The 22,172-nt window shown below is 48.5% G+C and overlaps 4 protein-coding genes across 4 annotated transcripts; 2 read left to right on the forward strand and 2 right to left on the reverse strand.

The window, feature by feature from the left end:
* Positions 1 to 9,331: 9,331 nt before the first annotated feature.
* Positions 9,332 to 10,901, forward strand: LOC125548108 (uncharacterized). The gene is made up of 3 exons (XM_048711790.2): positions 9,332 to 9,976; positions 10,089 to 10,337; positions 10,415 to 10,901. The coding sequence occupies exons 1-3, from the start codon at positions 9,431 to 9,433 to the stop codon at positions 10,739 to 10,741; spliced, it is 1,122 nt and encodes a 373-aa protein (XP_048567747.2). The 5' UTR covers positions 9,332 to 9,430; the 3' UTR covers positions 10,742 to 10,901.
* A 736-nt stretch (positions 10,902 to 11,637) lies between these two features.
* Positions 11,638 to 12,114, reverse strand: LOC147978849 (uncharacterized). The gene has a single exon (XM_087514915.1). It carries the CDS (start codon positions 12,112 to 12,114, stop codon positions 11,638 to 11,640), a length of 477 nt encoding a protein of 158 aa, XP_087371041.1.
* A 4,575-nt stretch (positions 12,115 to 16,689) lies between these two features.
* On the forward strand, positions 16,690 to 18,110 carry LOC147978850 (uncharacterized). The gene is made up of 2 exons (XM_087514916.1): positions 16,690 to 17,406; positions 17,946 to 18,110. Exons 1-2 carry the CDS (start codon positions 16,690 to 16,692, stop codon positions 18,108 to 18,110), a joined length of 882 nt encoding a protein of 293 aa, XP_087371042.1.
* A 129-nt stretch (positions 18,111 to 18,239) lies between these two features.
* Positions 18,240 to 21,742, reverse strand: LOC125548107 (uncharacterized). Its single transcript, XM_048711789.2, has 4 exons — positions 21,708 to 21,742; positions 19,906 to 21,102; positions 19,676 to 19,760; positions 18,240 to 18,611 (listed from the first exon to the last, which is right to left on the reverse strand). The coding sequence occupies exons 1-4, from the start codon at positions 21,740 to 21,742 to the stop codon at positions 18,606 to 18,608; spliced, it is 1,323 nt and encodes a 440-aa protein (XP_048567746.2). The 3' UTR covers positions 18,240 to 18,605.
* Positions 21,743 to 22,172: the final 430 nt, after the last annotated feature.

Consider the following 22,172-nt stretch of genomic DNA (forward strand, 5'->3'; position numbering starts at 1 on the left):
TTGGACTCTAACTAGCATGATTTGAATGGAACTAACCCGAATTGACGATGTTTTCAGGAGAGTTGCCATGGTGTTATTTTTGTGCAGATTAAAAATTTCTCGGAATGACCTGAAACTTCACGGAAATAACTTTTGGAATTAATAAAAAATATTGGCGAAAGAATCAGTAGGAGGGGGCCCACACCCTAGCCAGAAGGGTGGGGGCGCGCCCTCCGACCTTGCGCCCCCCTGGACATCCACCGACCTCAACTCCAACTCCATATATTCTCTTTCGGGGAGAACAAATCAGAGAGAAGGATTCATAGCGTTTTACGATACGGAGACGCCGCCAAGCCCTGTTCTTCCTCGCGAGGGTAGATCTGGAGTCCATTCGGGGCTCCGGAGAGGGGAATCCATCGCCATCGCATCATCAACCATCCTCCATCACCAATTTCATGATGCTCATCGCCGTGCATGAGTAATTCCATCGTAGGCTTGCTGGACCATGATGGGTTGGATGATATTTACCATGTAATCGAGTTAGCTTTGTTAGGGTTTGATCCCTAGTATCCACTATGTTCTAAGATTTATGTTGCTATGACTATGGTATGCTTAATGCTTGTCACTAGGGCCCGAGTGCCATGATTTCAGATCTGAACCTATTATGTTTTCATGAATATATTTGTGTTCTTGATCCGATATTGCAAGTTACAGTCACCTACTACGTGTTATGATCCGGCAACCCCGGAGTGACAATAGTCGGGACCACTCCCAGTGATGACCGTAGTTTGAAGAGTTCATGTATTCACTAAGTGCTAATTCTTTGGTCCGGTACTCTATTAAAAGGAGGCCTTAATATCCCTTAGTTTCCAATAGGACCCCGCGGCCATGGGAGGATAGGACAAAAGATGTCATGCAAGTTCTTTTCCATAAGCACGTATGACTATATTCGGAACACATGCCTACATTATATTGATGAACTGGAGCTAGTTCTGTGTCACCCTATGTTATAACCGTTGCATGATGACTGCCATCCGACATAATTATCCATCATTGATCCATTGCCTACGAGCTCGTTTCATATTGATCTTTGCTAAGTTACTTTTCCGTTGCCACTATTGCGATTGCTACAAAACTGCTACTGTTACTTTCGCCATTGTTACCGTTACTTCCATACTACTTTGCTACTAAATACTTTGCTGCAGATATTAAGTCTTTCAGGTGTGGTTGAATTGACAACTCAGCTGCTAATACTTGAGAATATTCTTTGGCTCCCCTTGTGTCGAATCAATAATTTTGGGTTGAATACTCTACCCTCAAAAACTGTTGCGATCCCCTATACTTGTGGGTTATCATACACCATCACGAAGGGGTTCATCATCCTCATTGGTGCCTCTCCGATGATGCGTGAGTAGTTCATTGTAGGCCTATGGGTCCGTAGTTAGTAGCTAGATGGCTTCCTCTCTCTCTCACTTTTGATTCTCAATACAATGGTCTCTTGGAGATCTACTTGATGTAACTCTTTTTGCGGTGTGTTTGTTGGGATCCGATGAACTTTGAGTTTATGATCAGATCTATGTTTTTATCCATGAAAGTTATTTGAGTTTTTTGATCTCTTATATGCATGATTACTTATAGCCTCGTATTTCTTCTTTGAATCTTTGGTTTAGTTAGGCCAACTAGATTGATTTTTCTTCCCATGGGAAGAGGTGCTTTGTGATGGGTTCGATCATACGATGCTTGATCCCAGTGATAGAAGGGGAACCGACACGTATGTATCGTTGCTATTAAGGATAACAAGATGGGGTCTATTTCTACATAAATAGATCTTGTCTACATCATGTCATCGTTCTTATTGCATTACTCCATTTCTCCATGAACTTAATACACTAGATGCATGCTGGATAGCGGTCGATGTGTGGAGTAATAGTAGTAGATACAGGCAGGAGTCGATCTACTAATCTTGGACGTGATGCCTATATAATGATCATTGCCTGGATATCGTCATGATTATTTGAAGTTCTATCAATTGCCCAATAATAATTTGTTTACTCACCATATGCTATTTTTTCTCGAGAGAAGCCAGTAATGAAATCTACGGCCCCGGGGTCTCTTCTTTATTATATTTGCCTTCGCGATCTATTTTTATTTGCTTTTATTTTTAGATCCATTAATTCAAAAGAAACCAAAAATACATCGCCGAATTTTATTTGCTTTTATTTGCATCTATCAATCTATCACAATTTTTATCCCGTCTACTTGCCAATTTCCGGTGCCGTTACCCGAAAGGGATTGACAACCCCTTTAATACGTCGGGTTGCGAGTATTTGTTATTTGTGTGCAGGTGACGTTCATGTAGTGTTGCGTGGTTCTCCTACTGGTTTGATAACCTAGGTCTCATCACTAAGGGAAATACCTACAGTAGGTGTGCTGCATCATCCTTCCTCTTTGGGGAAATACCGACGTAGTTCAAGCCGCATCATATCTCTTCACCCTCCTAGTCCCTTCTATGCAAGGGACATGCAGAGGAGATATGATACACGCGTGAAGAGGACTAAGATAAACACACACACTTTGTCTGAGTCCCTGGTGTGAAAGTGCAACTAATCCGTGGGTGATTTTGGTAATTAATAACAACATATACTTCATTGAATTAATGCCTACTCAAAGAATATTTCAGAAAATTTTAATATAGGTATGGCAATTGGATGTGAATGTGAAACCCTCAAAGTGCAAAGGACATATGTTGACAAGCCTCCAAGACTCCACATTTTTGGCTTAGTGATCCAAGATCACATTGAGTCCATAGGAAAGCCAATATTATTAAAAGGGGATGAGTTCTTGATCATGGTCTAACTGCTCAAGTGCTTAGAGATATTGTTCCAAAACCCTCAACCACACTCCCACATTCATCTATGTCCAAAACCCTAAAGTCAATCTCGGTCCCACCGATATATCCAGACGGACTCACCAAGATACACTTGACATAGCCATTGCCTAAACCCTAGCATCTTGGTATCACCGAGTTGGCCTTAGGTCCCATCAAAGATCACTTGCCAACCTTCTGTTGCCAATTTTATTCGGCTCAAATTTTTGAATGGTTTCAACCGGTGACACCAAAGTGCGGAAAGTTCTTAGGTCAGATTCACTCTGTCCCACTGAGAGGTTTCATCCGATCTCATCGAAAAGCCAAATTTCAAACTTTTTGTACTGCTAGGTATCACTGAGTGTTTTCACCCGGTTCCACCGAGTAGTGCATAAATGTGTGTAACGGTTGGATTTTTGGTGCTGCCTATATATACCCCCCCACCACCCTTTCCACCAACAGAGAGAGCAACTAGATTGAAGCCTACACTTGTCATATCCATTTTCTGGGAGAGAATCACCTACACTTGTGTTAAGATCAAGAGGATTCCACTCCAACCTTTGATCCTTGATCTCTACCCTCCCCAAGGTGCTTTCCAATCCAATCCCTCTTCTACCACATATCCAAATCCATGAGAGAGTGATTGAGTGTTGAGGAGGCTAGCTTTTGAAGCACAAGAGCAAGGAGTTCATCATGAACAACAACAACTATTACCTTTTGGAGAGTGGTGTCTCCTAGACTGTTTAGGTGTCACTTGGGGGCCTCCAAGCTTGTGGAGTTGAACCAGAGAGATTGTAAGGGCATGGATATCGCCTATTTCGTGAAGATCTATCCCGAGTGAGGCTAGTCCTTCATGGATGTAAGCCATGATGGCATATACAAGATTGCTTCTTCGTGGACCCTTTGTGGGTGGAGCCTTCCGTGGACTCGCGTAACTGTTACACTCTATGGGTTGGAGTCTCCATCAACGTGGGCATACGATAGCACCACCTATCAGAACCACGCCAAAAATCACCGTGTCTTCATTGCATTTGATTATCTCCAAACACTTCCTCTACTTTATGTGCAAAGTCTTTACTTCCCGCTGCTACTCTATTATAGGGTGCTAGTAGACTTGCTAGAATTGCTAAAAACTACTAAGAACTAAAGTTGGGAAAGGCTAGGTTTTTTATTGGTCAAGTACTTTAATCACCTCGCCCCTCCTCTAGACCTATGTTTGATCCTAAATAGTGCTGAGTTGCTTCTCCGGCGACCTCATCCCGACGATTGCATGCACAACCGTCTAGGAGAGTAGGCCTCTGAAACCGCGTCCTTGAGAATACACCGAGTTAGGGGGTGATTAGATTTTTGGAGAGCATCTCGGCATGATTTCTCACACAAGTTCGACTACATCCTCGATCATCTACCTTCTTTGACTACTTCCTCTATGACAGACGACTATCATGTCATCACCACCATGGTTGAAGGTGTTGTTGCATCGGAGTTTTCGGTGCCCTCATATGTTTTGAACATCTCTCTCTCTCTCTCTCATATTTGTGCAATTGGTCCATATGCCTACATACTAGATGTTCCTAGTTTGTCTTATGTGGTTTGCCATATTAGTAATCTTCCGATAATGCTAATCTCGATTAAGTTTGCATGAAATCTGCCTAATAGCATAACACTATTTTCCCTTACCTGGGAGACCAAGCACCCCTCCCCTTTCCCGTGTTCGGATTTTGTGTGGATTCATCATTACCTAGGTTTTCCATGATATGCTATTCCCCCACTATCATTGGAGTCTCAAGTGACAAATAAGAAACTATGCATCCGCATGTGGTGCTTTTGAGGCTGTGATAACTTTATCCGAGTTTAAACTTAAAAGCATCCATATTGATTTATTACATATATGGATTCATCATTATTTGTTTATTTTTGGATAAATTCATTTATTAAATCGTTTATGTTTTGCAATGTATGTTTTGCTCCCACATGATTATAGTCAAGTATTGTACACAATTAGGACTTGGCTTGCCACTGAATTGGTTTGCCACTTCACAATGGAAAACTGAACATTTACCCGCACAAAAGTTCACTACTAGTACTACTAGCCCGTGGTCAACAAAACATTTGTTCCACTTTTATGAACCATTTTAGAATGTGAAAATATGTGCTAAGCTAAATACTTAATTATGTGTTGCAACTTATGAGCCTTTGCTATATGCTACCATTCTTAGAATGATTTCAGGCGATTACACTTCCAAACAAACAAATTGCAGCCAATCCAGAAAATTTCTTTAGGAATGCGCTAAAAAATAGTAGGTGTAGCAAAGGTACAGTCCCTTCTACTCCTACACTACGGATGCTACTACGTTGGCCCTCATTTGGTGCTAAAGAATCTCGTTGTCCTTGTGGTGTCATTAAGCGGTTTATGTGGATATGGTCATAGTTGTAGTTTGTCGATCGCGAATTTTATCGCTTCATGATTTTATCCTTTTTCTCACTTAGGCGTAGTTTTGGTCTTATATGACTTTGCTATTTGTAAGCATGTTTTTTTGTGTCTGCGTGTTGATGTTGGTTGTGTGCATCCGAATTATGCAGAAGCCGGGTATGTGCTCATGGTGTTTGTATCCACTTGATGCTTCATTTCAAGTCAATAAAACCCATCCTTTATGAAAAAAACATAATAAGAAAACCATAAAAGTGAGATGGCATGTATCTCAATTCCTGTAAAAAAAATGTTATTTAATACATAGGATAGGAATATTTACATTAAGTCCAGGCTAATGTTTTTTCTTTGATAGGTATGTGCCTGTGCGTTCCCTTGGGAACCAAATATTTTTTAACAGAATAAAAGGACCATATAGGACAAATCTTGATGCAAAAAAAAATGAACAAAATAAGATTATGTTTTGGTTATAAAGTATAGATATTTTTCCATTTCTTAAACTAATAAAACAGGTATGTGCCCATGATTGATCTTCTTTACTGGGCTACCAAAGATGTTTGATCGAGCCAATTTATTTGTAAGAAACGATTTATTTATGAACCATGAATTTATTGCTATACCAAGATTGATCCAATTTATTGGGTTATCAAAGATGGGTTTGATCAAATACTATAATGGGATGAAAACCAAGAAAAATAGGTAGAGGTTGGGAGGATGGATGAAGAGACGATGCAGAGAAAAATTGACATAAGATGGAGCATTACATTATCTAAGTATAGAGAAAATGTGAATGATTGGTTTCTATCCTACATAGAAATTTATTATATCACTAAGCTTTCTAGAGGGAAGATCTCTCGGATTGGGTTCCAATATTAATTTGGCCAACAATTTTTCAAGGAACCTTTTCATTCAGGTGAGGGGTTCAATCTAAATTTGGTTCTTTTGACTGATCAATTATTTCTTAAATCAATCGGCAACAACCAGCTTATAAAAATATATTAGTCTGGCGCACACTCTCATTACCTGATAAAAAAATGACAGCATGTAGCACCAATATGATTCTGGATTGAGTTCCCAACTTTTGACTTGCTCAACAATTTCTTAAGGAGCTCTCTTGTTCAAGTGAGGTGTTTAATTTTAAATTTGGTTCGTGATTTTGACTATTCAATAATTTCTCAAAGCAATTTGTAATAATCAGCTTATAAAAAATACATCATTCTCGCACCTTCTCATCAGATGACAAGAAATAAATGACAATATACGACATTGTAGCACCAATATAAGATGGGTGGCCAGCATTGATAAACGTTCATGCATACACGTGGGTTAATTTACAGATAATAAATAATTATACCCATAGAAAAAGACCAACCAAATACTGTAATATAAAAGATAAAAATGCACTTCATCATTTCTGCCACACACCAAACCAATCTTTTTTGAATAAAAACCCCAACAAAACCAACCGCGCAACAAAACGCATCCAATCCTTCTAGGAATCACTTAGCTTAACAGAATTTTGTTTAAAAATTTCCTTCTATCATTAGAAATCGTACAAAATTCATGTGAAACAATTTGTTGTTGGATGGTTAGGACTACAGTGCTACCCACAATCCATCAAGATTTGAGTCGTAAATTTGACATTGATATTCGCATTATTTTTGAATTTATTTCAAACCTTTCAGTGATGTGCATTTAATGGTAGTAGACGTTTCTATGCATTTAGGGCATCTCCAGCCGTTGGCCCCCCCAGGACGCATAAAAATCGCCCCCTGGGGGTGAGCCGGCGATACAATCGGCGCTGGGGGCGGTTTTGCGCCCAGTCGTCACCCCCAGCTCGCCCCCAGGCGTCGAAATTGGCCCACTTTGCAGCCCAATTTCGGCGAATAAAGGGCCCATGTGGACGAGAATAGGCTCATATTCGGCGTGGTTTCGCCGTGTCTCGGCGTTCAATTATTAACACAATTATTTCTTATCACATATTTCATCACAGAAAAATCAAATACTTCAACAAAATAGTACAACAACAAATAGTTCAATACAAATTATATAGTTCAACAAATAAAAACTCGTATTTCATCACACGGCGTCCTCCTTGAGCCTCCATAGGTGCTCAATCAGATCTTTCTGCAGTTGATGATGCACCTGTGGGTCTCAGATCTCCTGACGCATATTGAGATAGGCAGTCCAAGTTGCCGGTAGATTGTGATCAACTTCGGTTAGAGGCCCCTGCCTGTAGTATGGTTCGGTGTCAAATACTGGGTCTTTTTGCTCGCTCTCGATGATCATGTTGTGCAAGATGACACAGCAAGTCATAATCTCCCACATTTGATCTTTGGACCAGGTTTGAGCGGGGTACCGAACAACAGCGAATCGAGATTGGAGCACACCAAATGCCCGCTCGACATCCTTCCTGCAAGCCTCCTGAACTTTCACAAACCAGGTGTTCTTGCCTCCTGCCGCAGGGTTTGAGATCGTCTTCACAAATGTCGACCATCTCGGATAGATGCCATCTGCTAGGTAGTACCCCTTGTTGTATTGGTGCCCATTGATCTCGAAGTTCACCGGAGGAGAATGGCCCTCAACGAGCTTGGCAAAAACAGGAGAGCACTGCAGCACGTTGATGTCATTGTGGGTTCCTGGCATATCAAAGAAGGAGTGCCAAATCCAGAGGTCCTGTGTGGCTACCGCCTCAAGCACCACACTGCAACCGCCTTTGGCGCCTTTGTACATCCCCTGCCAACCAAATGGGCAATTCTTCCATTTCCAATGCATGCAGTCGATGCTTCCAAGCATCCCAGGAAATCCTCTTGCTGCATTCTGGGCTAGGATCCGAGCAATGTCTTCCGCATTGGGTGTTCTCAAGTATTGTGGCTCAAACACTGCCACCACTGCCCGACAGAACTTGTAGAAACACTCTATGCTGGTGGACTTGGCCATGCGCCCATAGTCGCCGAGTGAATCACTGGGAGCTCCATATGCAAGCATCCTCATCGCTATCGTGCACTTCTGGATGGAGGTGAATCCAAGAGCGCCAGTGCAATCCATCTTGCACTTGAAGTAGTTGTCGAACTCCCAGATGGAATTCACAATCCTGAGGAAGAGCTTTCGGCTCATCCGATAACGGTGCCGAAATATTTTCTCGCCATGAAGTGGAGCATCGGCGAAGTAGTCGGAGTAGTGCATGCAGTAGCCTTCGAGACGATGCCGGTTCTTTGCTTTCACCCGTCCCGGCGCCGAGCCACCTCGCCGCGGCTTTTCATTGCTTGCCAGCAGCTGGGCGAGGGTGGCGAGCACCATGAGATGCTCTTCTTCCTGGACGTCGGCCACGGCTTCCTCCTCCAGCAGCGCGGCGAGCTCTTCCTCGTCATCCGAGTCCATCGCCGAGTCAGGCAAAACGCCGAACACCTTGCGCTCGGTGGGCGTGTACCCGCCGCTAAACCGCGCCTCCGCGGCCGGAAACGGCGGCCGGAGACGCCCAGCTGCTGTGGGAGGGGCTGCCGCGGCGAAGCGCTGCTATTTTTCGGCGGGAAATGGCTATCTAGCGGAGTAGGGCGGCGGCCGTCGCCGGGATATAGCTAGTGGTGGCCGAGGACGCGGGGGGTGCGAGGCGGGTCGGGGGAAGAAAACCTTGACTTTTCCCTCTCGGTGTGGGCCAGGCGTGCTTTTCCCTAGCGCCGGAGCCCCCAACTGCTCCCAGCGCGCCGGGTTCGGCCTGTGACCGCCGGGTGGAAAAAAGGTCCGAACCGGCGATTTTCGGCGTCCTGAGGGCGCAACTATGCCGTTTTTTCGGCGCCGGCGTCGAAAAAGTGGTCTGGGAGGCTTGTTGAGGGCACGCCTGGAGATGCCTTTAATGAGAGAAACGTATATGTGATTATTTCGTTGATCTCAAGATAATGTACCAACTCAATCCATGCTCATTGGGCAGGATGTACGTGCGTATGCGTCTCTGCTGTGTTAAAAGAAACTACCAACTCCGTGAGGTGAGGGTGACGTAGCCCCTTCTGTCTTGTGTGATACTGCCCACGTGGTTTGACTCGTGTGTGAAGTGGCGTGTCTCGCGTATAGTCCAGAAGCACTCGTATCCCATAGTTTACTCGCCGGCGCCGTGCGTGACGAATCAGAGCCCGACTCGCGCCTGCCTTACATGGCGCAGCATGCACGCGGCCACGTATCAGCCATGTCCCCCGCTCGGTCTTACACATAGCGCCTTTCCGCCATCGCTTCACAGTCCAGATCGCCGTGTCCGCCGACCACCACTTCAACTCCTCCACTGCAGCCTGCAGGAAGCAGCTAGAGTACGCACCTACCTAGCAGCCATGGTGAAGCTAGCCACGGCGCGGGACTGCCGCGCGTACAGCCTCGGCGCCACGGGCGGCGAGACGTCGCGCAACCGGCGGTGGGAGTACATCAACGCCGGGGTGTACGTCTTCGCCGCCGTCCTCCTCGTCGCCGGCTTCCTGGCGCAGTTGTGGCCGTGGGCGGTGTCCACCAAGGCCGGCCTCGCCGTGGCCGTCGTCGGGCTGCTGGGCGTGCTGGGAGCGAACGCGCACGACCTGCTGGCGCACGTCGCCGGCGTCGACTACAACCTTGGGCTGGCCGGGCTCGACACCCAGTTCGTGCTCGTCGAGCTCGCCGCCCCCGCCGTGCAGCTCGCCGGCGCCGCGCTCACCCTGGTCGCGCTCATCTTGTTCGAAATCCAGGTATGGAGCTGGAGTTCATCCATCCAAGCTAGTAGTACCAGCAAGTTCAGAGTTCAGACTGGAGTTGCATGCCTGTTCTTTTTTATCTGAATCCATGGGACAAACCTCGCAGATGGAGAGAGGGCACCGGCGCGGCCTGGAGAGGCACGGCCTGAACCTGCTCATCGCCGGGCCGGCGCTGTGGTGCCTCGGGTCCATACACAACATGTGCCAAGTCTACGAGCGAGCCAACGGGCACGTCCAGATCCTCCAGAAGAGCGTGCACATCCCGTTCCTGCTCGGCAGCACCCTCTTCTTCATCGGCGGCGTCGTCAACCGGAACGACGTCCACGGCCGCTCCTCCCACAGCTCCACCCTACTGGTAACCAACTGAACACTTGAGATTCATTCAATCCAAGAACACGGCGGTGCTGAAATACTCTGCTCTGGACGATGCAGGGGAGGAGCTGGGCGTGGTACTGCCTGTTCGGGAGCTTGCTGTTCCTGGCCGGAGGGCTGCTGAACCTCCTCAAGGTGTTCAAGATGCAGCAGATGGGCGGCCGGGGGCTGGAGAAGCTGCGCGGCGGCGCGCAGGAGCGGCTCAGCAGGGAGAGGGAGGGCAAGGTGCCTCTCATCCTGGAGGAGGGCCGGAGGGGGAAGCACGGAGGCAATGTAGGGGATACCTGGGCGCCGGGGCCGGCGCCGCGGCACGAGCCGAGGGCTCCGCCCGTCCCGCCGCCGCCGGAGGGTTCTTACAAGGACGCTGTCGTGAGCGGCGGCAACTAGTGTGATCTTGTCGTCCACGGCGGTGACGAATAATAAGAGAGGACGTGCCATGGCGGCTGGTAGAGGAGAAACATTGGCTTAGGGCGACGCCATCCTGTATTTTCGTATATGTACACGATGTCATGTGAATTATATCGACTTGCTGCCTATGATTCTACTACTACTTAGAGCGTGAATCTGCGGCGGGTCACCATTTGCAAGTTTCCCGGCGACGCCGGGAAGCTCGTCGGCGACATCGTGGAATTGGTGCTCGCCTGCTTCGTCCTGCCTAGTTGCAATCGAAAATTCCATGATGAAACTGCTAAGAGCATCTTCATCTCCAACAGCCACCCAACGAGTGGCGTGCTAAAATTCATATTCATTTTGCAGCACGTCCATCGCCTGCTTTGGCGTGACGGGGAGCGCTGGCTTTGGCGGCCACGGTAAATTTAGCTCGTGCATAGCTCCAGCGCAGCGGGGAGCGTTCGCTTCAGCGATCGCTGTAAATTTAACGCATGTAACTCTAACAGGCGCGATCGCTGTAAATTTAGCGCGTGTAACTCCAGCAGGCGCCGATCGCCTACTTTGGCGTGGCGGGGAGCGCTGGCTTTGATGGCCGCGGTAAATTTAGCTCGTGCGTAGCTTCAGCGCGTCTGGGAGCGCTGGCTTCAATGACCATTGTAAATTTAGCGCGTGTAACTTCAGTAGACGCGCAAATGCAGCCTGCGCCCTCGCACAAACAAAATATTTTGTTTATAGATAAGAAAACAATACATACTAGTTCATAACATAGATAAAATCGATACATACAACTACATAATTAAACTAAGGTGCAACTAGATAAACTACAATACAACTAGAACGTCTTGATCACCATCCTCGCTGGTGTTGTCTGATGTAGAGATTCACACAAATCATTAGAACGACTTCCCGCCGATGTTAACGAGATCGCACTGCGATATGGCCAGTGTCTTCTGCCTGTTCGCCCGCTCCGCGCGGTGCCTTGCCGTCCTCTCTGCCCAGAAGGTGCGCTCGTTGGCGATGTCCTCCGAGTGGCGCCGGCGCCACTCCGTTATGGCTCGCTTGTCCTCCTCGGCGAGGAGGCGGTGCTGCCGCCGACGGTGCTCCGCACGGTCCAGGTCTGTGATAAGACGAGGAGGAGGGACGACAGCTTGCGCCTGCTCGCGCGTGTAGATGTCGCGGAAGTTCATCTGCGAGCGAGGCCTTTCTAGGCGCCACGCCACCACGTCGTACGCGGGGGCGGCCTCGTGCGCTGTCTCGAACGTGCCAAGGCCGAGCCGGACTTTGCCAGACCGGATCTCAGCGTAGTAGGCGCCGGAGAGGCCCTCACGGACATTGCGGTAGCTCGAAGATTCTCGACGGCGCGGCGGCATGGTGGCGACGGGGCGGGGAAGCGGCAGAGGAAGCGGCGAGAGCGTACGTGGCGGTGCGAATAGGGATAGGGGGTCGTGTGGCGAGCACCGCCAATTTATAAACGTGCCGGAAGCGGTGCGTCAAATCTAGCGCGTGACCGTCCGCTTTCTCCCACGCGCGCGCAATCGTTTCCCGCGCCCTAGTTTCTCGTCTCTGTTGAAGTGCGCGAAAACACCCCGCACGTGCTATAGTGCCAGTTTACCGCGCGCGAGCGTTTTTTGACGCCGCTGTTGGAGATGCTCTGAAGGCAACTCTAATCGATCATCCAGCTGACCTACACGATTCCCCGTATAAAATGGAGTAAATTTTTATCTAAACTTATACTCCCTCCGTTCCTTTATACAAGGTGCATTTATTTTTTGATAAAATTTCACAATGTAACATGCATTTTTTTAATTTCTCATAATCTCTATTTTATCCCTATAGAAAAGAGTAAAATATCTTTCTCCCGATTGTCTCTGCATTTCTCTATATAGAAAAAGAAGAAAAGAAGGAAAGTATCTTTTCCCTGATTGTCTATATCTCTTTCTTTCAAAGCCTAACTGATTTACTTGCCAGCAATCAACAAATTTGACAAGGGCAATTTTGTACTAATGTATCTATAATTTATTCCCTTGGTTGGCGTGTCAAAAATATACACTTTAGATAAAGGAATGGAGGAAGTATAATTCTATTGCACTTACTCCCTCCATAAAGAGATATAAAAGCGTTTGATCTATTTTCTTTTTCAGAGGGAATACATATTAGTACACATAGAAACTAAACATAATGATGTTGTCCGTGATGCTCAACAAAATGATCTTGGAGCTGAGTATGAACATCTTGGAGCTGAGCATGAGCTCGTCGGTTCTCGATTTTGCAATGCTCTTTAAGAAATGCCAGGATTCTATTTGGATCAGAGATGCTCTTCAAGGAATGCCAGAATTTTATTTGGATCATACTCTGCCTCAACCAGAGTTTCATTTGGATCATACTAAAAAGTTCTCAGGCATCTTCGTCTCGTCTTCGATGATCATGTGTATGCAATATGAGGCAACAAGTCATTATCTGTCATAAAACCTTGGAGCTTCGGTACTCGGCACGAACAATTGCAAAGCGCTTCTAAAGCACACCGAAGGCTTTCTCCACATCTTTCCTAACAACTTCTGAATATTTTTGTTATCTTTTGAACGCAAAATCCGCATGGTAGTAACCCATCGAGTAGTTGTGTCCATTGACCGAGTAGTTGCAAGTAGAAGCATCTCCTGTAATAAATCTAGAAAACAGTGATGATCTTAACAGCACATTCAACTCACTGTGAGATCCGGACAAACCAAAGAATGAATGCCATATCCAAAGGTCCTTCGATGCAACTGCCTCAAGAATGATCGTTGGATCTTTGTGACCCTTTCACCCTGCAGGACAATTTTTTTTCATGTTTAGTGCATATAGTCGAATGATCCAAGCATCCCTGGCCATCCTCTTCATTCACTCTCTGTCACCAGTCTCTGCGTGTCTTCCTCGATGGGTGCTCTCAAATACTTAGGTCCAAAGACATTGATCTCTGCTTTAGTGAACCTTTGAACGGCCTCCAATATTGTGTCTTCACCAATGCGAACATAGTCGTCAACGGCATCGACCGAACACCCATATGCGAAGACTCAAATAGTCGCAATGCACTTCATCAGAGGGCTTACACTTATTTCTCCACTTGCATTTCTCGAGAGCTTGAACCAGTCATCATACTTCTCAATGGCTTTTGCAACGGTCAGAAAATAGACTTGTGTGCATCCAAAAGCACCGGCAAAAGTACTTCTCCATAGATTGGCATGATCTTGGCATTGCCCTCCGCTCTATCATAGTTGATGTGTATGTAGCCAAACTGTGATCCTCTCCTAGGGCGCCGAATATCATCATTGAAAATCATGCCTCAAACGGTTTCAAAGTCTTCGTCGTCTTCCAGCTGCAACGAGCACTGGAAGAACTAAACACCTCCACGCTACAACCTAGCACACCCGAGCTCCACGACAACGCTCTCAAAAGGGAGAACAACAAAGAGCATAGTCTCTGCCAAGTGCACACCGAAAAAATGTCTTCGCCTGGAGCCTAGACACAAAGAGAAGAACCACAACGACATCTTCAAAAAGAGTGTGGCACCCTTGAATGCCACCGTCGTCGGCGCCAATGTTTCGCTCGGCAACTCACCCGTGCCACCACGAGGCCGCCAGAAGGAGTGCGACGAAGACAGAACCCCGGATATGGATCAGGACGTCACCCCATTGAGAGAGAGGGCACGTATGAGCTACCTGTTGCAACCCCTCCTGTTGCCCACACAACCCTAGAGGGGAGCCACCACCACCTCAATGATTCCCGCAGAAGAGCAACCATGCAGGCTGCCCTCCGACGTCGCCGCATCGGCATCCCTGTCATGAGATACAATGCGCCGCCCACATCACAACGCACTCAACCACGGTAGGAAGAGCGACGACACTCCATCTACTCTTAGCCCGGCACCAGTCCCTGGGTCTGGGTAGATGCCTCCATCGTAGGATGCACCCACACCTGCGTCCCCAGCCAATACCCGATGTACTGGGAGGACACAACTCCGAGACTGCCGCTGGCCGCCGGTGAGCCAACTCGAGACCTTGGCCAGGCGAGCTCACACGACGCCATGTCCATGGCCACTCTCGCCAATCCGCGCAATGACGCAACGCTAACAAGACCACCGGCACCGAGCACCACTTGGACTAAGCCCAACCTCACCTACCCGGAGCACCAGCTCTGATCTGCCTCGGGCCCAGGTCTGGTCCGCCCGAGCACAAACCCTAGGTCAAAGCTATCTCGACGAGCGAAACCACGTGCCGCCGGCCCACACCAAGTAGAAGGGAGGTTTCCACCGCCACCACCACACCGCCGTAGGACATCAACCGCCATGTTGCGCCCACACTGACCACGTGTGCAACCACCACGAGCTCCAACCCCTGCATCGCTGCCCCCAAACCACCGCAGAGGCAGCGGACCGCAACCCAAGCTCTACACCCTCAGCCCGCCCCGCTTGCCATGACAGTCACCGACACTAGCCACCTCACCTCCTCGAGACCAGGGCACCAAAACAGGAGCCGCCCGTCGAAGCACGCCCCACCAGGAAGCCTGCAGGATGGCACCACCAGATCAGCTGCAACCCCACCCCACCGCCTCCACGTCGGGCTCGAGGCTCACCACCAGCTCTTCATCGGAGATTGCAAGGGCACTACAGGAATTTTTTTTAACGTCGTGTACCCAATACACTCGGCTTATATTGATGTAAACTCGGTTTATATATAAGCCGAGTAAAACACCCGGCTTATATGACACGGTTTACCTCGATCGGCTTATAAGGTATAAGCCGAGTGCCAGTGCAAAAACTCTTGGTTTATGTATAAGCCGTGTGTTTATACGAGGCTCTGGGCTTACTAAAGTAACATGACGGCAGCCGGGAGATAACGACCACGTGTCACCGTCTGTATAAACCGAGTGCCTACGAGCGCTACACCTTTCATCTATAAACTGAGTCCCGAGAGCGCCTCCATAACCCATGCCTCGTGCGGCGCCCTAGCCAGGTCGCCGCTACCTCCCTATGTCACCCAACGCAGGAAACCGGGGTCCATGTCCGATCCGATCCAGCGCCGCCACGCCCTCCGTTGTGGCCCTCTACGCCTGTGTGCTCACCGCTACACCCCCTGCAGTGCCGCACCCTCGCCGAGTGACGTCGCTCGTGCCATTCACCACCACGCAGGGAAGAGAGGAAGCCTCGTCGCCGCCCACGCCGGCAGGGCTTTGCCCGCCAGCGAGATCCGACGCTGGCGACAGGGGGAGGAGGGAGGGAGGAGCCTAGTCGGCGACGGCTAGGGTTTCCCTTTCAGTCGCACATGGGCGACGCGGGGGTAGCGGGAGGAAAGCTGTGTCGGATGGGTTGCTTTGAGCTTCACGAATCCACATGTCTTCTAATGAAAAGGGTCGTTCCATTTGAGGAAAACGACCCGCTCGTCCATGCGAGAGGACGTAGGAGGAGATGAGTTGCAGCAAAACCGGTAGTACACAAATTCACTTCGCAGTGGCATACATGTGTAGTATCACTATATAAATCAACTTCTGCTCCCCTGTTTCCAGCACCTCGCTCATAACTGCTAGTGTTCGACCGTTTGGACCACTTCTAGACCTGGAGTTCAGTGAGTTGGGAGCCACGTGACTATCGAACAGGCCCTTAGGCTTCTTTGTTCATAGAATAAAAAGAGATATCATTTGGTTCATAAAATAGAAACTTTTTCATTAGGTCTGAGCTAATGTTTTTCTTTTCTTTGATATGTGAAGGATAGAAACCAATCCTGCATAGGAATAGTTTCTACAAATCAAAGAGCTCTTAGGGAATTTTTACTCTAAAAATTCTATATAGTAGAATTCCTACAAAATTGCTATAAATTAAAGGAGGCCTTAAAGTTAGGGGATTCTAACAAATGTGAAAGAAGAACATCCCTAATGAACTACACGAGTGAACCAAAAACAATATACATGTTCCCATGCATGTGCCGGCGGACGTGTTGGACATAACCGTCGGCGCCCTCGGCTGCGATGTCCAAGGATTCCCGCACGCTTACCTCGGGCTCCCTCTCTCCTGGGAGAAACTCTGCTTCGCGGATTTCCTCCCCATGATCGCCAAAGTCGACAAGTACTTGTCGGGGTGGCGGGCGCGCCTTCTCTCCCCTGCCGGGCGGCTCGTCCTCATCAATGCCGTCCTGGATGCTCTTCCCACGTACGCTATGGCGGCTATGTTGCTCCCTCCGGCGGTGATCAAGGCCCTAGACTCGCTACGCCGCGCCTTCCTTTGGAACGCGGCTGAACGCGCTTCTGGCGCCCAATGCTTGGTGGCATGGGAGAGAGTATGCCGATCCAAGGCGGAGGGTGGGTTGGGGGTTCGCGACCTCGCGACGCAAAACCGGTGCCTTCTGATCAAGATGCTGCATCGGCTCCATGCCTGCTCCGCACCGTCGCGGTGGGCGACGTGGGTTTGGGCCGAGCTCGCGGGACGGTCCCTCCTCTCCGGGTCGGCAGCTCGGACGACCGGGGAGCACGGCAAGGCTCTCAGCGGTCTCCTCCCGCTCTACCGCGGTCTTACGATGGTGGAACTCTGTGACGGGAAGCGAACATCCTTCTGGTTCGATAAATGGCTCCCGTGTGGAGCTGTCGCGGCGGCCTTCCCCGCCCTCCTCTCACACGCGACTGAATCGGAGGTCAAGGTGTGATGGGTGCGCTCTCACGGGCTGGACAGTGCGCTCGTGCCCAGGCTCACCACGGCCGGTGCGGCGGAACGGGCCACCCTCCTGACGCTCATGGATGGGGTCGCCCCGACCCCGGGGAACGACGTGCGGAGCTCGGTGTTGTGCTTGGGTCCCCGGGGAGGCATTGCAGCGGCGGCGGTCTACGCTCTGGAGAGGTTCGGTGGGGTGCAAGCTACTTTCGCCGAGTTCATTTGGGGGTGCGCTGCTCCCTCCTGAGTCCGTTTCTTCGGCTGGCTCCTTGTCCAGTGAAGGGTGCACACGCGGGACGTCCTTCTTCGGAAAACCATCGTCGCTGCGGAGGAGGCGGCGTGCCCCATCTGCGGCGAGGTGCTCGAGACGGCTGATCACATGATTTTTGCGTGTCCTTTCACACGTTCGTTCTGGAGAACCATTGGGCTTGAGGTGGCCGGACGTGGCTACAATGTGAGGACCTGGACGTCCGTGCCATGGCCGGCGAAGCTGCTACCGCGTCCTTTGTCCTGTTGTGCTGTTGGCAGCTTCGGAAGCATAGAAACGCGGTGGTCTTCCGGGCCGAGCCGCCCTCCCTCGCTCGTCTCCTCGGCTGCTGCGGGGAAGATGCGGCCCTGTGGAGGGGGCGCCTGAAGGTGGCTGACCGACCATGCATCGACAGGTGGTTGCTGGTGTTCGCGCACTCCGGCTAGTCATCTTGCTTGCCGCGGGGGAGGGCTTGTGCTCCCCCCACCCTCTATGGCGCGGGCTGTGCGTCTGGGGGTGAGGTAACTACTCTCCCTCTCTCTGTAAAAACCTGGCTCCCGGGGAGGGGGGGGGGGGGTGATTTAATAAAGAAAAAAGAAAATTCAGGTGGAGGGCCTTCGCCCTCCCCCGGTGACTTTCAAAAAAAAAAACAATATACACTACCTAAATGCTTGTAGGAAACAGGACACGACATCTTAAAAAAAGGAAACAAGACAGGAATAAAACACCATGTGCTTCATCTATCCGAGCTAATACATGATTGCTGAAAAGCAGAAGGTAAGCATATTTAAATTTGTCGGAGCTACAGTATCGTCACAATAGGTGTCATGAGAAAAGTTCTAGCAACAAGGAGACGACGAGGAGGTACGAGTGTAACTAGTCCCCCTTCTTGGCGCCAAGGGAATCCATGCATCCACCAGCTTCTGGTCACAAGGGCCTTTTCATGACTAGCAAAAGGAGCACAAGTACAAAAGGAGATGTAACATAAGTGATGAAACCAATTACACCAATATGATCAAATCTAAAACCAGAAATAAGTATGGGGCATCTAAATAACAAATATCAGTCAGCTGCTGAATCCTTCACTATGATTTTTCTAGCATAATGACTTGCCTTATTTCCTTCCTCTAGCACAATCCTTTAGCATGTTTCTTACTGGATAATCATTTATCGTATTTATTTTGCCCAACATAATCTTTACCTTGTTAGTGTTGTGTTTGGATAGTGATGATCAAAACCAACCATACCAATTTTTGTTCATGGCCAATTATTTTTGTTCTTGCTTTGATGGTTCCTAATATTTTAGCATGTCCATGCTCCCACCAACCAACTCCAGCCCATTATTCTGGGCAATTGACCAAAACATGGTCAATCAAAACATACGCAAAAATATTTGCTAGCCAATGTTTTGGTGGGGTTTGATTGGGCTCAAACCAAGCGCACCCCATGGTTCTTAGACAAGTTATCCTGGCACAAATCCTGAGAGCATTCGGTGATCAGTAGGTGTGCCAAAAATAAGACAAAATGATAAATTACGAAAGACCACAATAACATTTCACATGTTGCTGTGGGATACCAGGAATCCAAGTGTATTAGAAAGGTCAAGGGCCTAAGCATCCACTATATAAGCATACCAGGTTGAGGTGGGCAAGAACAATCAATCGATTCCCCCTAATTATTTGGCTGATTGATCGTGTAGAACAACAAAAAAGAGGTGGGCAAATCTCAAAGTTAGTTCAATAGAAATGAGGGGATTGCGGGTACCACAAGAACACCTTATCAAAGTGCTTGTGGATTAGGAGGATTCTAAATTTCTGACGGCTGAGTTTCTGTGAGTTGGGTGTTGATCAAGAGCACATATTATTGTGAGGACTGAGCATCTGTCCAAGTTAGATCGATGGTTGGTTGCTTATTTGTTAGGATAATAAAACTAAAGGTGGTAAGTATAAATATATTAATCACTTTGAGTTGCTAGTACAAAAAGAAAGGATTATATGCGAGTAAAATTTACCCAATAACGAAGCTTTCTCTTCACCTTCCAAAGAAGCGTTGGAAGCCTATTTTCTAGCCTTTTCGAATATAATAGCCCTTTGTTCCTACAAGGGTCACAAGGAGAATGTATTAACTCCTCAAAAAAAAAAGAATGTATTAAGCCCGCTAATTAACATGATCTAGGAACAGTTGTGACAATATAAATAGGGAGTGGTGAGGAAAAACAAAGTAGGAGTGCCAGTACCATACCAGACATTGCGAATGCAGCAAGTAATGACATGGTGGATGAGGCTACGAGGACCCGGGTTAAAGCCATCTAGACCGCAGGTGTCGATTGGTTGAGACCAAGCACCGGTCCTGAGGTGGTATTGTGCATAATGATAGTACATCGGATGGGTATAGACAACAGTTTCAGACATGACAGTGGGCAGCGCCGTGGAGGAGACACTCAGGCACTTCCCTTGGAGAAAGAGGGCGCGGTCTCCAATGCTTGTCAGCGGGATAAACCTTTCCAAGATAAGGTCCTCGAGTTTGTAAATCACAATGTGCTTTAAGGAAATGTCGCCATGGCCAACAAGCAGGATCTGTGAGTTGCATTCTACCAGATGGGAGCCCCTGTAGAGTTTATCTGCCGGACATGTGGCAATCAGCTTTGGCGGCCGTGGCGGCGAACCAACCGGCAGGGGCTGGTCGATCTGGAAAACCAGCGAGCCATTAGTTGCAGGATGGTGCACAAAGTATAGCTTGCCTTGGAATGCCAAGGGCGCAATGTTAAATGGGACTTCCCAGCTTGGCATGGTCCATTGCTGGTCTTGGGAGTCGGAGGTCGCAAAGGCTACACGCATCAGACGACGGAACGCGAGCATGACGACGACGGATCCACCGCTGCAGGAAACGGAGGCACACACGCAGTATCTGATATAGTACCATTTCCGCAGCTCGGGGTCGGTGTGTGCGCTGCGGAGATCGTCGCCCAGCTGCGTGAGGAGGGTGGCAAGCGGTGGGAGCTCAACAATGTCGCGAGTGAAAGGGTGGAGGAGGCGGACGGCGGTGTCTTGGTCTCTCTGGAGGAGCAGGAGGCCGTCGACCGATTCCAGAGCACAGTGGTTCTTGAACAGGGGGAGCTCGACACGGACGAGGGCTCCGGTGTCGAGGTTGAAGAAGCGGATGTGGCCACCCAGCTTCCGGTGGCCGGGGTAGAGGCCGTTGCCCTCCGGCAGCATCATCCAGCGGCGCGGGTGGAAGCGTGGATCGGCGACGCCGCGGCCGCGCGGGCACACGGCGCCGGACCGCCAACTGGTGCAAACGGCGCGGAAGCGGACGTAATCCAGAAAACTGCCAACTGGTGTAGTACGGGTGAGTTGGGAGTTTGAGATGGTGAATGTTTCCTGAGGCTCAGCGGCGGCAGGTCTTCCGTGCTTCCTTCTTTTGCATTTTATACATTGACTGCCAATTGCCCATGCGATTGCAACGGAGTATAAACATGAGAAAATTCCTTATTTGACATTATCTTAAAATCTGCTTTCTTATTTGACACAGAAAAAAATTCTTCCCTATTTGGACACGAGTTCTAAATTTTATTCACTATATGGCATTTCTGTTTATTTTGAGCCTAAATGACATCTGAAAAGACTCTTTTGCCCCTCATGTGATATGTGTGTGCGGGCAATAGCACACACACGCAGCATCAGTGCGAGGGCAGGAGCACACACGCAGCAACACATCCATATGCACCAACACACACGCACACGCACACACACGCAACAACACGCACGCGCACGTGCACACACATGCACACACACAGCAACACACATGCACGCGCACACACACGCAGCAACACACACGCACGCAGCACACACACACATACACACACACGCAACAGCAACACACATGCAGACAGCACATAGGCACGCAACAGCACACACACGCACGCGCGCACGTACACACGCACGCGCGCACGTACATACGCAGTAGCAAACACACACGCAGCAGCACACATGTGCGCGTGCACTCACACATGCAACAGCACGCACGCACGCGCGCGCACATACCGTATGAGGGGCAAAATCGTCTTTTCAAGTGTCATTTAGGCTTAAAATGAACAGAAATGCCGTATAGAGAATAAAATTTAGGACTAGTGTCAAATAGGGAAGAAAAACTTTTTCAGTGTCAAATAAGGGACCAGATTTTAAAACAGTGTCAAATAAGGAATTTTCTCTATAAACATTGGGAGATTAGCCCGTAACTACACGTTCATTATTATATTGATGCACTAAAATCTTGGCAAGTTCTTGTATGCAATCGCCATGATTTACCTGTAATTTGATTACTATTAAGCATTTATTTGATAAGAATTTAATGACTTACTAAACAAAAATGTTTTTATTTTCATAAGTTAATAAGAAGTGAGACAATTGATTCTATTTTTAAGAGGATGGATGGGAGAAAACTGAAAGATGTGAGGAAAAAATCAAAGGGGAGAAAGAAAGAATGAAGCATATATAAGGAAGATTGGA

This window comes from Triticum urartu, chromosome 3A (assembly GCF_056163025.1).
Source record: "Triticum urartu cultivar PI428250 chromosome 3A, HENAU_Tu73, whole genome shotgun sequence".
Taxonomy (NCBI): Eukaryota; Viridiplantae; Streptophyta; class Magnoliopsida; order Poales; family Poaceae; genus Triticum; species Triticum urartu.

Excerpts from the sequence above, each read along its gene's own strand:
- LOC125548108 (XM_048711790.2), top strand. The coding sequence starts at position 9,431 with ATGCACGCGGCCACGTATCAGCCATGTCCCCCGCTCGGTCTTACACAT. Across the intron at positions 9,977-10,088 it reads TCATCTTGTTCGAAATCCAG|ATGGAGAGAGGGCACCGGCG; the intron begins GTATGGAGCTGG and ends CAAACCTCGCAG. Across the intron at positions 10,338-10,414 it reads CCCACAGCTCCACCCTACTG|GGGAGGAGCTGGGCGTGGTA; the intron begins GTAACCAACTGA and ends TGGACGATGCAG.
- LOC125548107 (XM_048711789.2), bottom strand. The coding sequence starts at position 21,742 with ATGACACTTGAAAAGACGATTTTGCCCCTCATACG. Across the intron at positions 21,103-21,707 it reads ACGATTTTGCCCCTCATACG|TCAATGTATAAAATGCAAAA; the intron begins GTATGTGCGCGC and ends GGCAATTGGCAG. Across the intron at positions 19,761-19,905 it reads TGCTGCATTCGCAATGTCTG|GAACAAAGGGCTATTATATT; the intron begins GTATGGTACTGG and ends TGACCCTTGTAG.
- LOC147978850 (XM_087514916.1), top strand. The coding sequence starts at position 16,690 with ATGCATGTGCCGGCGGACGTGTTGGACATAACCGTCGGCGCCCTCGGC. Across the intron at positions 17,407-17,945 it reads CGACTGAATCGGAGGTCAAG|CTTCGGAAGCATAGAAACGC; the intron begins GTGTGATGGGTG and ends TGCTGTTGGCAG.
- LOC147978849 (XM_087514915.1), bottom strand. The coding sequence starts at position 12,114 with ATGCCGCCGCGCCGTCGAGAATCTTCGAGCTACCGCAATGTCCGTGAG.